Below are 13,714 nucleotides of genomic sequence, written 5' to 3'. Positions count from 1 at the left end.
CTATTTGATTGTAAACAGTGTCCATGTAACTCATTATTTTCTTCTCTGATGCAGGTACTCTTGGCGTTATCAGCTTCAAGAATTTAAGAGTGAATTCCGAGTGGTTGCAGTTGATTTACGAGGATACGGAGAGTCAGATGCACCCATTGGTCGAGAAAACTACCAGCTGGATTGTTTGATTACAGACGTGAAGGACATTGTGGAATCCCTCGGTAGGTTTCTGGGATGGATGCCTAGCTTTCACTGATGTGCTTTGTTCTGTGGCTACACTCCAGAGGATTTAGTGTGCTGCTTCCTCTATTTCTATTTCTGATTTCCACAATTTATTGTTTCTCTCTGCAAATCTCCCAGCAGAATTAAGATATTCCACTTGTATTGTAACCAATTGTAACCAAGCACTTTGGCTTTGTTCTGTAGTCATGACTAACTTCACAAATGTGTTGGGATCCAGGGAGCAGTGAGCAGGATCTACAAACCTGAGGATTCAATAATGTATTAAATCATTCTCAGTCCACTGGGGTCCTGAATTAAATTCCAGAAGCAATATGCAGAGCCACCTTTTCTGCTGTTAATAGATACACTTTAATTTATCAATTATCTTTATGATAAGACCATAAGATATAGGGGCAGAATTAGGCCATTTGGCTCATTGAGTCTGCTCCACCATTTTATCGTGGCTTATATATTTCTCAACCCCATTCTCCCACCTTCTCCCTAACTCTTGATTTCCTTACTAATCAAGAGCCTATCTATCTCTGTCTTAAATACACTCAATGACTTGGCCTCCACAGCCCTCTGCGTCAATGAGTTTCACCACCGTCTGGCTGATATTAATTTTTCCTCATTTCAGTTCTAAGGAATAAACAATGCCTTCAATTCCTTCATCCAGATCCTTAAAGTATAATATGAATAGGTGTGGTCCCAACATGGACCATTGTGGAGCTCCACTAGTCAACGGCTGCCATCCTGAGAAAGACCCTTTTATCCCCATTCTCTGCCTTCTGTCAGTCAGCCAATCCTCTACCCACATCAATACCTTGCCCTCTATGGTAATTATCCATAGACCACAGAAAACCACAGACATCTCACTCCATTACAGATAGAGACAGACAATTGGTTACACAATAGGGCTTTAAAAGCATCGAGCATTGGGCAAGGTGAGGAGGTGGGCCTCCGTGAACTACTATAGCTGGTATGTGGTCTGAATGCACACCTTTTGTTCCAGTCTTTATCTAACTGAGCCCACTCACCCAGACACTTAAAAAAAAAGAATATTTTTGTCACTTTAAAACATGAAGCTCGATATTCCCATTGGCTTCAGGACCCCAGTGTCAGGTTCAAATGCAATTCAGACCCCACTCTTGCTGCAGTGAGACCTGCTCAGTGCTTGATGAGAAGGCAACCTCCTCATTCTCTGCCTCTATTCTCGTTGTCTAATGAAGGACAGTGGGTGGGCTGTCAGTGCCACAGAGGTTTGGAGGCCAGGACCCTTAATAGCTTCACCGGGAGAGGCAGACATTGCAGAAACTGGTCAGGGACACTTAATGCATCCAGCACTGAGGTGTCCTCACGTGAACAGGATTCATGTTGAGAACCCCATGGGAATGTAGGAGGAAACAACTCTACTGGCTGTTCATGTTTGAAGCCCATCAGTGCGGAATCTCACAACCACCAGCCCAGCACAGAGAAAGCTCCCACCATTTAGCTGATGGACTCGTTATGTGTCTCAGGTCACTGACAGATAATGGCTGCAGCGTTACTCTTCATTTCAGCCCTCTTTAATCAAACGTTTTCCCAACCCCCAAAACAGCAGCAGTAGTTTGGAAAGCAGTCTCCACTATTTTCCAGACTCTCTCCCTGCTAATTCCCAGGCCACTGTCTCTACTGTCCCACCCATCTTCCAATCTCCTTTTCATGAGCCAGGAAAATTCAGTCCCTTAATGTTTAACAAGGGACAGTTATTTTTAAACATTTTAATATAGAACAGAGATAAACTAAGTACCAGCTGTGCTAGAATTTGGAAATTGTGCACTTCTTTTCTTGTCACTGAGTCATAAGTGGGGCGTGTGACTTAATAATGCAATTATAGTTTATATCACAACTGACGCTGGAATGGTAAGATAGCAAATTTGGTCTTTTGGGACAATGAGATTAAATGGATTGGTGAACTCCCTCAGTCCAACCTATCGTATGATCCTGGAAAATGTTTAGGTTTTCAACAGAATTATTTACCTTTGTGAAAAATTACATTTTCGTTTCTCAACTGCAATGTCAGAGCTAGCATTCAGTCTTTGAGATTTTGGACATGTGTAGTGGAGCAAAATATTTCCAAGGAGCTTGTGTGGGCTTCTTGCCTAACTGCTATTATACCAAGACTTTCTTCAGCTCCCTTGGTGAGATAATAATTGGTTTAATTGTTGCTTTCAATTGCTAATTTCTTACCACTGTATTAAATTCCTGCTGAAAATTGTGGCTTTCCAGTCTTATGGACAGTATTTGACTTGGCAACAAAATTATGAATTTCTACTCACCATTAAGTTGGTATTAATAATGGTAAATTTCCAAAAATCTAATCTAATTTGCTTGTTGTTTCATGCCTACGCATGTCAAAGGACTACAAAAAAAACAAAATAAAGGCTTAATTTTAGTCATAGTTGTATGCCTTGGCAATCAATTTGCCAAGTAAATCTGATACCTCTGGAGGTGGTTGCTGCTGTTTCTAAAAAAATGTGTGCTTTGAACCCCCCCCCCCATATGCTTAAACACATTTGGTAATAATTCAGAAAACATCTTTGGATTTTGATTTTCAATTTTCAATAATGGTTGATATTTTTGTAGTTAAAATTTCAAAGGTGCTTTCAGAACTCAATGTTGATACTGTAAAGTGTAAAACAATTCCCAGAGATGTTATGTAGGTGCCCGGATAGTGGGAGGACGAGTTCGGGTGAGAGGATAAGGGTGTCGGTGGAGGGGTACCAGTCAGGCCTGTGGGAGAAGAAGAAGCAGAGGACTTTTAGGCCATCTGCATTGTGGACGTCCATGGTGAAGATGAAGTGTTGAGGACCAGGGAATTGGAAGGTTTGGAGGAAGTGGAGGGCGTGGGTGGTGTCACGGACATAGGTGGGGAGTTCGCTAAGAATTTCTGATGACATTTCTGAAGAAGGGTCTAGACCCGAAACATCAGCCTCCATGCTCTTCTGATGCTGCCTGGCCTGCTGTGTTCATCCAGCTCTACACCTTGTTATCCCAGAGGTGTCATGGTGGGATTCAAACCCACATGGCCATAACGTTAGTCAGGGGTTCTGGATTACCAGCATGGTGACAATACCACGGATGTGAGAACAGAGATGAAGGGGGTCCAAAAATGTCAGTCTCTGTGCTGATCTCCTGATGCCATTCCTAATTGCACCCAATTCCACAGAAATGCGTTCAAGGCTGGTGGACTACCCTCCAAACAGTACAGAAGCAATCAGTTCATTAAGAACCTTGTTAAATGGAACTGAAGGAAGCTGTCAGTGCTCTGCGCTGACTTGACTATTTTGGGCACCTGGAGGTGAGTATTTGTTGGGTGCTTCAGGTCATTGTTTCAGACAGAATTAAAGATGCTGCCTGGGTGCGAAAATAGCTAAAGGCCTGTAGAGGTGACCTTAAGTGGTGGCCTGTCTGCATGAACCATTTTATCACAAAAATTATCTTAAAACTGGCTTGTGGACACCTCCATGTTCAAACACACTCACTGTTAAGTTACTTGCCGTCACAACCTGCAGCTTCCTGTCCAACTGGAAAATCTCAGTTTAGCTGTTTGCAGCAGCCTGCTAGCTGCCCTTAATTGTTCAAGGAACCTGTCTCCATGTCAATTAAGGAGGGCATCTCTGTGGAAATCCCAACAGGTAATTATTCCTCATCCTGACAGTTTGGGACCCAGAAACAGTCCTGATTTTGTTTTCTGGTTGTCAAGGAAAAAAAATCATGTGTCTCAACCTGGGATCTTCAGTCTGATTAGTTAAAGAAATGTACACAACAATCCTCAAATCCCATGTGGAGGGTACTGCGTTGAAATATATCTCTAATCATTGGATGTTCCAAACAAAGTCCCAAAGAAAACTCTGGGTAAATGTAACTGTAGTAAATGCTTGACACCAATAATTCAACATCGACCGCAAAATTTGTACCTTGGAAGCCTGTGTAATATATATTGTAAACAAAAACAAAGTGGCTGGAAAAGCTCAGCAGGTCTGGCAGCATCCGTGGAGGAGAAAGAAAAGTTAATGTTTCGGGTCTGGTGACCGTTCCTCACAAGTTCTGAGCTTTTCCAGCCACTTTGTTTTTGTCCCTGAATTACAACATCCACAGTTCTTTTAGCTCTTAATATACATTGTGTTTGCCCATTGATGGGTTCCCATCAACTTGTTGACAGAGTTTTGTCATGGAGTTATTAAGTCATACAGCACAGAAGCAGACCCTTCGGTCCAACCTGTGCACACTGACCAGATATTCAAAACTGAACTAGTCCCATTTGTCAGCATTTGGCCCTTATCCCTCTAAGCCCTTCCCATTCGTGTATCTACCCAGATGCCTTTTAAATGTTGTAATTGCACCAGCCTCCACCACTTCCTCTGGCAGCTCATTCCATACATGCAGTACCCTCTGCATGAAAAAGATGCCCCTCAGGTTGGTTTTAAATCTTTCCCCTCTAAACTTAAACCCTCTAAATTTTGGACCCCCCTACCCTGATAAAAAGTCCATGGTTATTCACCCTACCCATGCCCCTCATGATTTTATAAAACTCTATAAGGTCATCCCTCAGCCTCTGGCATTCCAGAAAAAGTATTCCCAGCCTGTTCAGCCTCTCCCTCTAGCTGAAACTCTCCAACCTGGGCAACATCTTTGTCAGCATTTTCTGAATCCTTTCAAGCTTCACAACATCTTTCCTGCAGCAGGGAGATCAGAATTGAGCACAGTATTCTAAAAGTGGCATCACCAATGTTCTGTACAGTCACAACAATGATATCTCAACGCCTTTACTCAATGCAGTGACCAATGAAGGCAAGCATACCAAATCTAATTGCGACTCCACTGTCAAGAAACTATGCACCTGGACCCCTAGGTCTCTTTGTTCATCAACACTCCCAAGGGCACTACCAGTAACTGTATAATTTCTGCCCTTGTTTACCTTATCAAACTGCAACACCTCACATTTATCTAAATTAAACTCCATCTGCCATTGGCCCATTTGATCAAGGTTCCATTGTTATCTGATATAACCTTCTTCATTGTCCTCTACACCACCAATTCTGATGTTATCTGAAAACTTACAAACTTTATCTCTTATATTCATATCTGAATCATTTCTGTCAAATGTACTTTTAGTATTACTTGCATGAGGATAATTTGAAATTTCCAAGATTCTAAGACACAAGTGAAAATAGAGTCAAAGAGATGTATAGCATGGAAACAGACCCTTCGGTTCAACTCCTCCATGCCAATCAGATAACCTAAGTTAATCTAGTCTTATTTGGCAAATTTGACTCGTATCCCTCTAAGCCCTTTCTATTCATATACCTATCCAGATGCCTTTAAAATGTTGTAATTGTACCAGCCTCCACCACTTCTTCTGGCATTTCATTCCATACACCCACAACCTTTGTATGAAAAAGTTGCCATCTTGGTAACCAGCATTTCATGAAAAACTGTGCTATGATCTTACAAGGACCAAGGCATGATGGCCATTCTACAGCACAGCCTGCTACAGCCACCAACGCCAAGTTGTACAAGTAGCAAAACCTTCAGCCTAGTGCCATGTTTGAAATGGGTTTAAAAATTGTTATGGACTAGACCAAACCCCCGTCAGAGGTAGAAGATAGCCTAGACCCTAATTTTTTCTTATTTAAAGGCAAGGTGCTGTGTTCCAGATGTAATTCAATTGGTTACACTACTCAGCTTTAAGCAAAACATACTTTATTCTTTCTCTATAGTTAAAATACAAACAAAAGAAAGAAGAATTGGCCTGACTTTAACTCTATTGGAAAACGTAACAGAATAATAGATTATTTAACTACTAAACATCAACTGTTCCAAGTTAGTAACACCCCTTAAATATACCCTTCTCAAAGGGAAATTCACTAAAATAAGTTGTCTCACATGCAACATTTCCCCAGTCCAGGATAAAAGAACATCAAAAAAAAATTCTGGCACAGAGAGAAAGAACATTTTTATGTAGCAGGAAGAGATGCATGACAGCATCAAAGTCCCAACAACTACTAAAAGTTAAACTAAAACCCTGGTTCTGTGGGACCCCGATTCCGCCCATTCATGCTGTTTCTATTGTTCCAACTTCTAAAAAAAAAGGCCTCACAAGCTGTTTACTTTATTGGCTTGGAACAGACTACTCACAACCCCTGCCTCAACCTTCACAAAAAAAACCATTACAAAATACACCTGTTTTGCAGTATCATCTTAAAAGAGATGTGGAAACGATGTTCTAGAGGAGAACTGTATCAGACTCGAAAATTAACCGTTTCTGTCTTCGTTGATGCTGCCAGACCTACTGAGTTTCTCAAGCATTTTTGATTTCCATTGTAGAAATGATGGAATATTTTAGAACTGAACAGTTTTGCAGTATATTGTTTTCTGATAGATTTTACTGATCAACATTCTTTTCATTTATTTTCTAAGTTCTATGTATTATAATGTTGTCCATTATTTTTTGTGCAGGATACAAGAGGTGTGTTCTGATTGGCCATGATTGGGGTGGATTAATTGCTTGGTGTTCTGCTATCTATTATCCTGAGATGATAAGTAAGATTGTAATTTTGAACTGCCCACATCCTACAGTTTTTTGTGGTAAGTTGCATTTCATTCCACTTAATGATAAAGGATTGATGTTCATTCACCCCGATGGTGAATGAATTCATCCAATGTGTAGTTGAACCTCGGAGTCTGATGTCTGATCTGTTTCCAGTACTGAGTTGGCTAGTCTCCTGGGAGGACAGTGGTTAGGGCACTACAATGGGCCTCAGCATCTCTCAGTTAGCATTGAGAAATGGTTATCCAGCAAAATTCGATTGAAAGGAAGACAAGAATATGCTCACTTGTAATACACCTTAAAATTAAATAAGTTGCCAACACTATCAAACATGAGGAGTGGGAACTTGTAAAAAGTATTTAAATCCACAAAGTTTCCAGTGAAATTATACCCCAATGAGGATTTTAGGAGATCTCTAAGGAGAAAATTGTTGAGAAAAGGAACATATTATACACAGGTGCATGCACATATGTATTTGACAGGTTTAAGAACAGTGCTTAAGTTTTGAGGCTGCTCATAAAAAGGCAATGTATCATTTGGGATGCTCGTGTGTTTCTCCTAGACCCAAAAAACAACCCCATTGTCAACACATTTAGCCAGCTTGCCCAGGCCCCATTGTTGCCACCCTATTCTTTGTCTCCCCCATATATTCCCCTTACTTTTCCTCCCTTGCTACTGATCTCGGTCTCCACGTGAGAATTAGGCAATTTTCTACCCTTCATAACCAGTGACCTCCAGCAAGATGCTGCATTAATAGTTTCCATCCCCAGCAGCTCATCTGAAAAGGAGATACTGTCATCGGAAATAATGAGCAATGAAGCTGAGGGATATGCATCAGGCAAAATGCAATTTGCCACATTTTTACTGCTACAGAAATAGCATAGAATCGCCTTTGTTCCTTATCAGGAGAGGTTTACTTTCCTGAACTATTTCACTACTGCTGCAAAATAAAAAGAAATTGTTCCAAATCTGGTTTTAACAGTTGAAGGCAAATAAAATAGCACCATGGCAACATACTTGTAATATGCATGCTACAGAAAACCTATTTTTGCTGTTGCCAAACAGAATCTGGTTTATATACTTGCTTTTGAGATTACTCGGAATTACATTCCCATATGTGCTGCTTTAACACAATATGAACCCACTAAAATAAACAGGTAGAATAAAAAGCACCGAGAGCGCATGTAAGAAGAGATCAAGCTCCTAATTACTATATAATTATTCCTTCTTGTTTTACATCTTGACAGCTTTTGTGTTGCAGCCTCGGATGTGTCCATTTCTTAGTGAGGACTTTTCCACTAAATGAAACACTTAATTAGATGCTGATTAACTTTCATTCATGCAACACATGAGCAACAAAACAAATCAGTTTCTCACCATGGGGTTGCATCATCTTGAGAGATTTCTACCGGGCAAACAACACAGGATAGATCCTGAATTCATTTATGACACCAGTCAGTGTATCTTTGAAATCAATACCATAGACAATTGCACAATATAGGTTCCTCCTGATTCATTTAGCTAAACTTGCCTGAATGGTGAATTCATTACTAATTTTTCCGAATCAAAGTTACCTAATGGTTTGGTTTCCTAATGATGGTTATTCTAACTTGGCATTAACTAGTGAAACCCTCCAGTGGTGTCTTACGGACTTTTTGCTTTCATTAATATCTATTAACCACCTCAGTGAAGTTGTTGTAAAGGGAATTCTTGGTTTTGTTCTGACATGGATTTGCATGAGACAGCAATATTTTAATTCATAATTGGGTGGCTCATTGGTTAGCACTGCTGCCTCACAGTGCCGGGGACCCAGGTTCGATTCCACCCTCGGGCAACTGCCTGTGTGGAGTTTGTACGTTCTCCCTGTGTCTGCGCAGGTTTCCTCCAAGTGTTCCAGTTTCCTCCCACAGTCCATAGATGTGCAGGTTAGGTGGATTGGCCATGCTAAATTGCCGACAGTGTTCAGGGATGTGTAGATTAGGTGGGTTATAGAGAGATTGGGTCTGGGTGGGATGCACTGAGGGTTGCTGTGGACTTGTTCAGCCAAAGGGCCTGTTTCCACACTGTCAGGATTCTATGATCTAAAACTGAAAAGCTGGCAATGCAAGTCTTTGTGTTGTACCCCAAGAGGTGGTTAAGATACTAAATGAATATTTCACACCAGCTTTTACTTTGGAGAAAGAAATGGAGTCGAAAAAATTCAGAGAAATAAACTTTGATGTTTTAAAAACTGTTCACATTACAGAAGAGGAAGCTCAGGAAGTTTTAGAGAATATAAAGGTGAATAAATTTCCGGGACCTGATGTAATGTACTCCAGAATGCCGAGGGAAGTAAGGGAGGAAATTACGAGACCCCTTGCAGTAATATTTGCATCATCTATAACAACGGGTGAGGTGCCTGATGACGGAGGGTGGCTAATGTTGTGCCTTTGTTTAAGAAAGGTTGTAAAGAGAAACTGGGGAACACCTGTGAGTCTGAGAGATAATGGGAACTGCAGATGCTGGAGAATCCAAGATAACAAAGTGTGGAGCTGGATGAACACAGCAGGCCAAGCAGCATCTCAGGAGCACAACAGCTGACGTTTCAGGCCTAGACCCTTCATCAGAGGTCTGATGAAGGTTCTAGGCCCGAAACGTCAGCTTTTGTGCTCCTGAGATGCTGCTTGGCCTGCTGTGTTCATCCAGCTCCACACTTTGTTACCTGTGAGTCTGACTTTGGTTGTGAATAAGTTGTTGGAGGACATGATAAGAGATAGGATTTATGGACATTTAGAGAGGCAAAAATTGATTGGGGATAGTCATGATGGTTTTGTGTGAGGAAAATTATGTCTTACAAACTTAATTGGGTTTTTTGAGGAAGTTGGCAAAAGGCTTGATGATGGCAGAGTCATTGATGTTGTTTATTTGGATTTTGGTAAAGCCTTTGACAAAGTTCCAATTATTAGCTAATTAGTAAATTTAGATCACATGGGATTCAGGGTGAGCTTGCCAATTGGATACAAAATTGGCTTAACAGGAGATAGAGAATCATGGTGGACTGTTGCTTTTTGGACTGGAGGCCTGCAACTTATAATGTTCCAGAGGGATCAGTTCTGTGTCGTCTTTTGTTTGTCATTGGTATAAAATGATTTGGTTGAGAATATAGAAGGCATGGTTAGTAAATCTGAGGATGGCACCAAATTGGTAGTAATGTAGACAATGAAGAAGGTTTTCTGAGATTACAAAAGGATCTTGATCAAATGGATCAATGAGCTGAAAAATGGCAGATGGAGTTCAATCTGGATAAATGCAAGGTATTGCATTTTGGTACAACAAATAAGGGTAGGGCTTAGACAATTAATAGTAGGGCCTTGGGTAGTGTTGTAGAACAGAGTGACTTAGGGGTACAGGTACATAGTTCTTCAAAGTTTGCATCACATATAGACAGGATGGTTCCCCTATTCCCAATTCCTTCACCTCTGCCGCATCTGCTCCCAGGATGAGGCATTCCACTCCTGCACATCTCAGATCTCCTTGTTTTTTAAGGACCGCAACATCCCCCTGACAGTGGTCAAGAACGCCCTCGGCCGTGTCTCCCGCATTTCCTGCAACTCATCCCTCACACCCTGTCCCCTCAATAACAACCAAAAAAGAATCCCCCTCATCCTCACATACCACTCCACCAACCTCCGGATCCAATGCATCATCCTCCGACACTTCTGCCGTCTGTAATCCGACCCCACTACCAAAGACATTTTTCCTTCCTCACCCTTGTCTGTTTTCCGGAGGGACCACCCTCTCTGTGACTCCCTTGTCCGCTCCACACTCCCCTCCAGTCCACCACGCCCGGCACTTTTCCCTGCAACCGCAGGAAGTGCTACACCTGCCCCCACACCTCCTCCCTCACCCCCATCCGAGGCCCCAAAAAGACTTTCCACATCAAGCAGATATTCACCTGCACATCTGCTAATGTGGTGTACTGCATCCACTGTACCCGTTGCAGCCTCCTCTACATTGGGGAAACCAAGCAGAGGCTTGGGGACCGTTTTGCAGAACACCTCCGCTCGGTTCGCAATAATCAACTGCACCTCCCAGTCACGAACCATTTCAACTCCCCCTCCCATTCCTCAGACGATATGTTCATCCTGGGCCTCCTGCAGTGCCACAATGGTGCTACTCGAAGGTTGCAGGAACAGCAACTCATATTCCGCTTGGGAACCCTGCAGCCCAATGGTATCAATGAGGATTTCACAAGCTTCAAAATCTCACCTCCCCCCACCGCATCCCAAAACCAGTCCAGCTCATACTCGCTTCCCTCACCTGTCCTTCCTCCCACCTATCCCCTCCTCCCACCTCAAGCCACACCCCCATTTCCTACCTGCTAACCTCATCCCGCCCCCTTGACCTGTCCGTCCTCCACAGGCTGACCTATCCCCTCCCTATCTCCCCACCTAAACTCTCCTTTACTGGCTCCATCCCCGACTCGTTGACCTGTCTTCTCCTCTATTCATCTTCGATCCGCCTTCCCCCTCTCCCTATTTATTTCAGAACTCCTTCCCCTCCCCCATTTCTGGTGAAGGGTCTAGGCCCAAAACGTCAGTTTTCCTGCTCCTAAGATGCTGCTTGGCCTACTGTGTTTATCCAGCTCCACACCTGGTTAAAAAGACGTTTGCCTTCATTACTCAATCCTTTGAGTATTGGAGTATTGGAGTTGGGACATAATGTTGAGGTTGTACAGGACATTGGTGAGACCTCTTCTAGAACCTGTGTCCAGTTCTGTCACCCATTATAGGAAGGATATTATCAAGCTGGAGAGGGTTCAGAAGAGTTTTGCGAGATTGCCGCTTATGAAAGTTTTGAGTTATAAGGAATGGTTGGATAGGCTGGGACTTTTCTCACTGGACTGTGGGGAGGCTTGACAGGTGACCCAGTAGAAGTTTATAAAGTAATGAAAGGTATTGATAGAGTTGGTGGTAATTGTCTTTGCCCTAAAATGGGGAATTTAAAGACTAGGGAGCATATTCTTAAGGTGAGAGGTGAGAGATTTTAAAAAGCCATAAGAGGCTTTTTTTTTACACAGAGGGTGGTTCACTTGCCAAATGAACTTCATGATGGAGTGGTGGATGTGGGTACAATTACAACATTTAAAAGACACTTGGATGTATATATGAATAGGAATGGTTTGGAGGGAAATGCATCAGAAGCAGGCAGGTAGGAATAGTTTAGTTTGGGTTTATGTTCAGCATGGACTGGTTGGACCAAACGGTCCATTTCCGTGCTACATGGCTATGACTCTGTACGTTTTGGAAATTCATCGTTAATGGAGAATATATCATGCTAAATGAAGCCGAAGCAGTGACCCCTGATTCAGGATACAGTAAAACAACCTACTGATGGTGCAGGGGGTGAAATGTAGGGCTGACGTTAATCTGCCATTATCGGTGAAATGAGTCCTAGATCATGGAGAGAAACAAATGAGTAAATACTGGAAACTCGGCTATCATTTTCCAATGCTCGAGCTACCAGCATGGACATAAGTACAAGTATTCATTCGATTTATCAAGGGCAGTGACCACGGACTAGTTAAAATGGAGGTCCTGTCTGAACAACATCATTGATATTTTTGAGGAGGTGAAGAGGAGAGCTCATGAAGTTAGCAGGTTTGATGTATCACGGTTTCCAGTTGAATCTGGCAACTTGAATTCGAAATTAGTCAGGGACAGGGTAATGGTCAATGGATGTTTTTGTGATTGAAGGCTTTTATCAGGGGTGTTCCACAGGACTTCAGACTAGGCCCCATACTTTTCATGGGATACATCAGTGATTTAAACTTAACGTAAGAACTTAAGAACTAGGAGCAGGAGGAGGCTATCTGGCCCCTTCAGCCTGCCCCGCCATTTAATAAGATCATGGCTGATCTTTTTGAATCTCAGCTCCACTTACCCGCCCACTCACCATAACCCTTAATTTCTTTACTGTTCAAAAATTTATCTAGCCTTGCCTTAAAAGCATTCAGCGAGGTAGCTTCAACAGTTTCACTAAGCAGGGAATTCCACAGATTCACAACCCTTTGGGCGAAGAAGTTCCTCCTGACCTCAGTTCTACATCTGCTTCCCTTTATTTTGAAGCTGTACCCCCAAGCCCCAGTTTCTCCTGCCAGTGGAAACAACGTCTCTGCCTCCACCTTATCTATTCCCTTCATAATCTTAAATGTTTCTGTAAGATCTCCCCTCATTCTTCTGAATTCCAATGAATATAATCCCAGCCTACTCAGTCTCTCCTCATCATCCAACCCTCTCAACTCTGGAATCAACCGAGTGAATCTCCTCTGCACCCCTTCCAGTGCTAGCATATCCTTTCTCAAGTAAGGAGACCAAAACTGCACACAGTACTCCAGGTGTGGCCTCACCAGGACCCTATACAGCTGCAGCATAGCCTCCCTGTTTTTAAACTCCATCCCTCGAGCAATAACAGACAAAATTCCATTTGCCTTTTTAATTACCTGCTGCAGCCTGCAATCCTACTTGCAGCGATTCATGCACAAGGACACTCAAGTCTCTCTGCACAGCAGCGTGCTGCAGTTTTTTACCATTTGAAACATAGTCCCTTTTGCTGTTATTCCTACCAAAATGAATGACCTCACACTTGTCAACATTGTACTCCATCTGCCAGACCTTTGCCCACTCACTTAGACTATCTATATCCCTCTGCAGACTTTCAGTGTCTTTTGCACACTTTGCTCTACCATTCATCTTAGTGTCATCTGCAAATTTTGACACACCACACTTAGTCCCCAATTGATTTTGTGATTGATTATGAAGAAGAAAGTCACAGTCTACAGGAGATATCAGTGTCAGGTGGGTGGATGAGTGATAACTGCGTGACAATGAATTTGGGAGGGCAAACAAGGCAAGGGAATGCAAAGTCAGT

The 13,714-nt window shown here is 42.4% G+C and overlaps 1 protein-coding gene across 1 annotated transcript in view; it reads left to right on the top strand.

The window, feature by feature from the left end:
- The window catches only part of ephx4 (epoxide hydrolase 4), a 53,795-nt gene that overhangs the window by 20,742 nt on the left and 19,339 nt on the right, over window positions 1-13,714 (top strand). Inside the window, exons 3-4 of the mRNA XM_048539633.2 lie at window positions 55-212; window positions 6,715-6,843. Coding sequence (XP_048395590.1) covers window positions 55-212; window positions 6,715-6,843 — 287 coding nt within the window. The remainder of the gene's footprint in view (window positions 1-54; window positions 213-6,714; window positions 6,844-13,714) is intronic.

Source organism: Stegostoma tigrinum, chromosome 8, assembly GCF_030684315.1.
Source record: "Stegostoma tigrinum isolate sSteTig4 chromosome 8, sSteTig4.hap1, whole genome shotgun sequence".
In the NCBI taxonomy this organism is placed as follows: domain Eukaryota; kingdom Metazoa; phylum Chordata; class Chondrichthyes; order Orectolobiformes; family Stegostomatidae; genus Stegostoma; species Stegostoma tigrinum.
The sequence above is the reverse complement of the archived record's forward strand: the minus strand, read 5'-3'. Positions and strand labels throughout refer to the sequence as shown.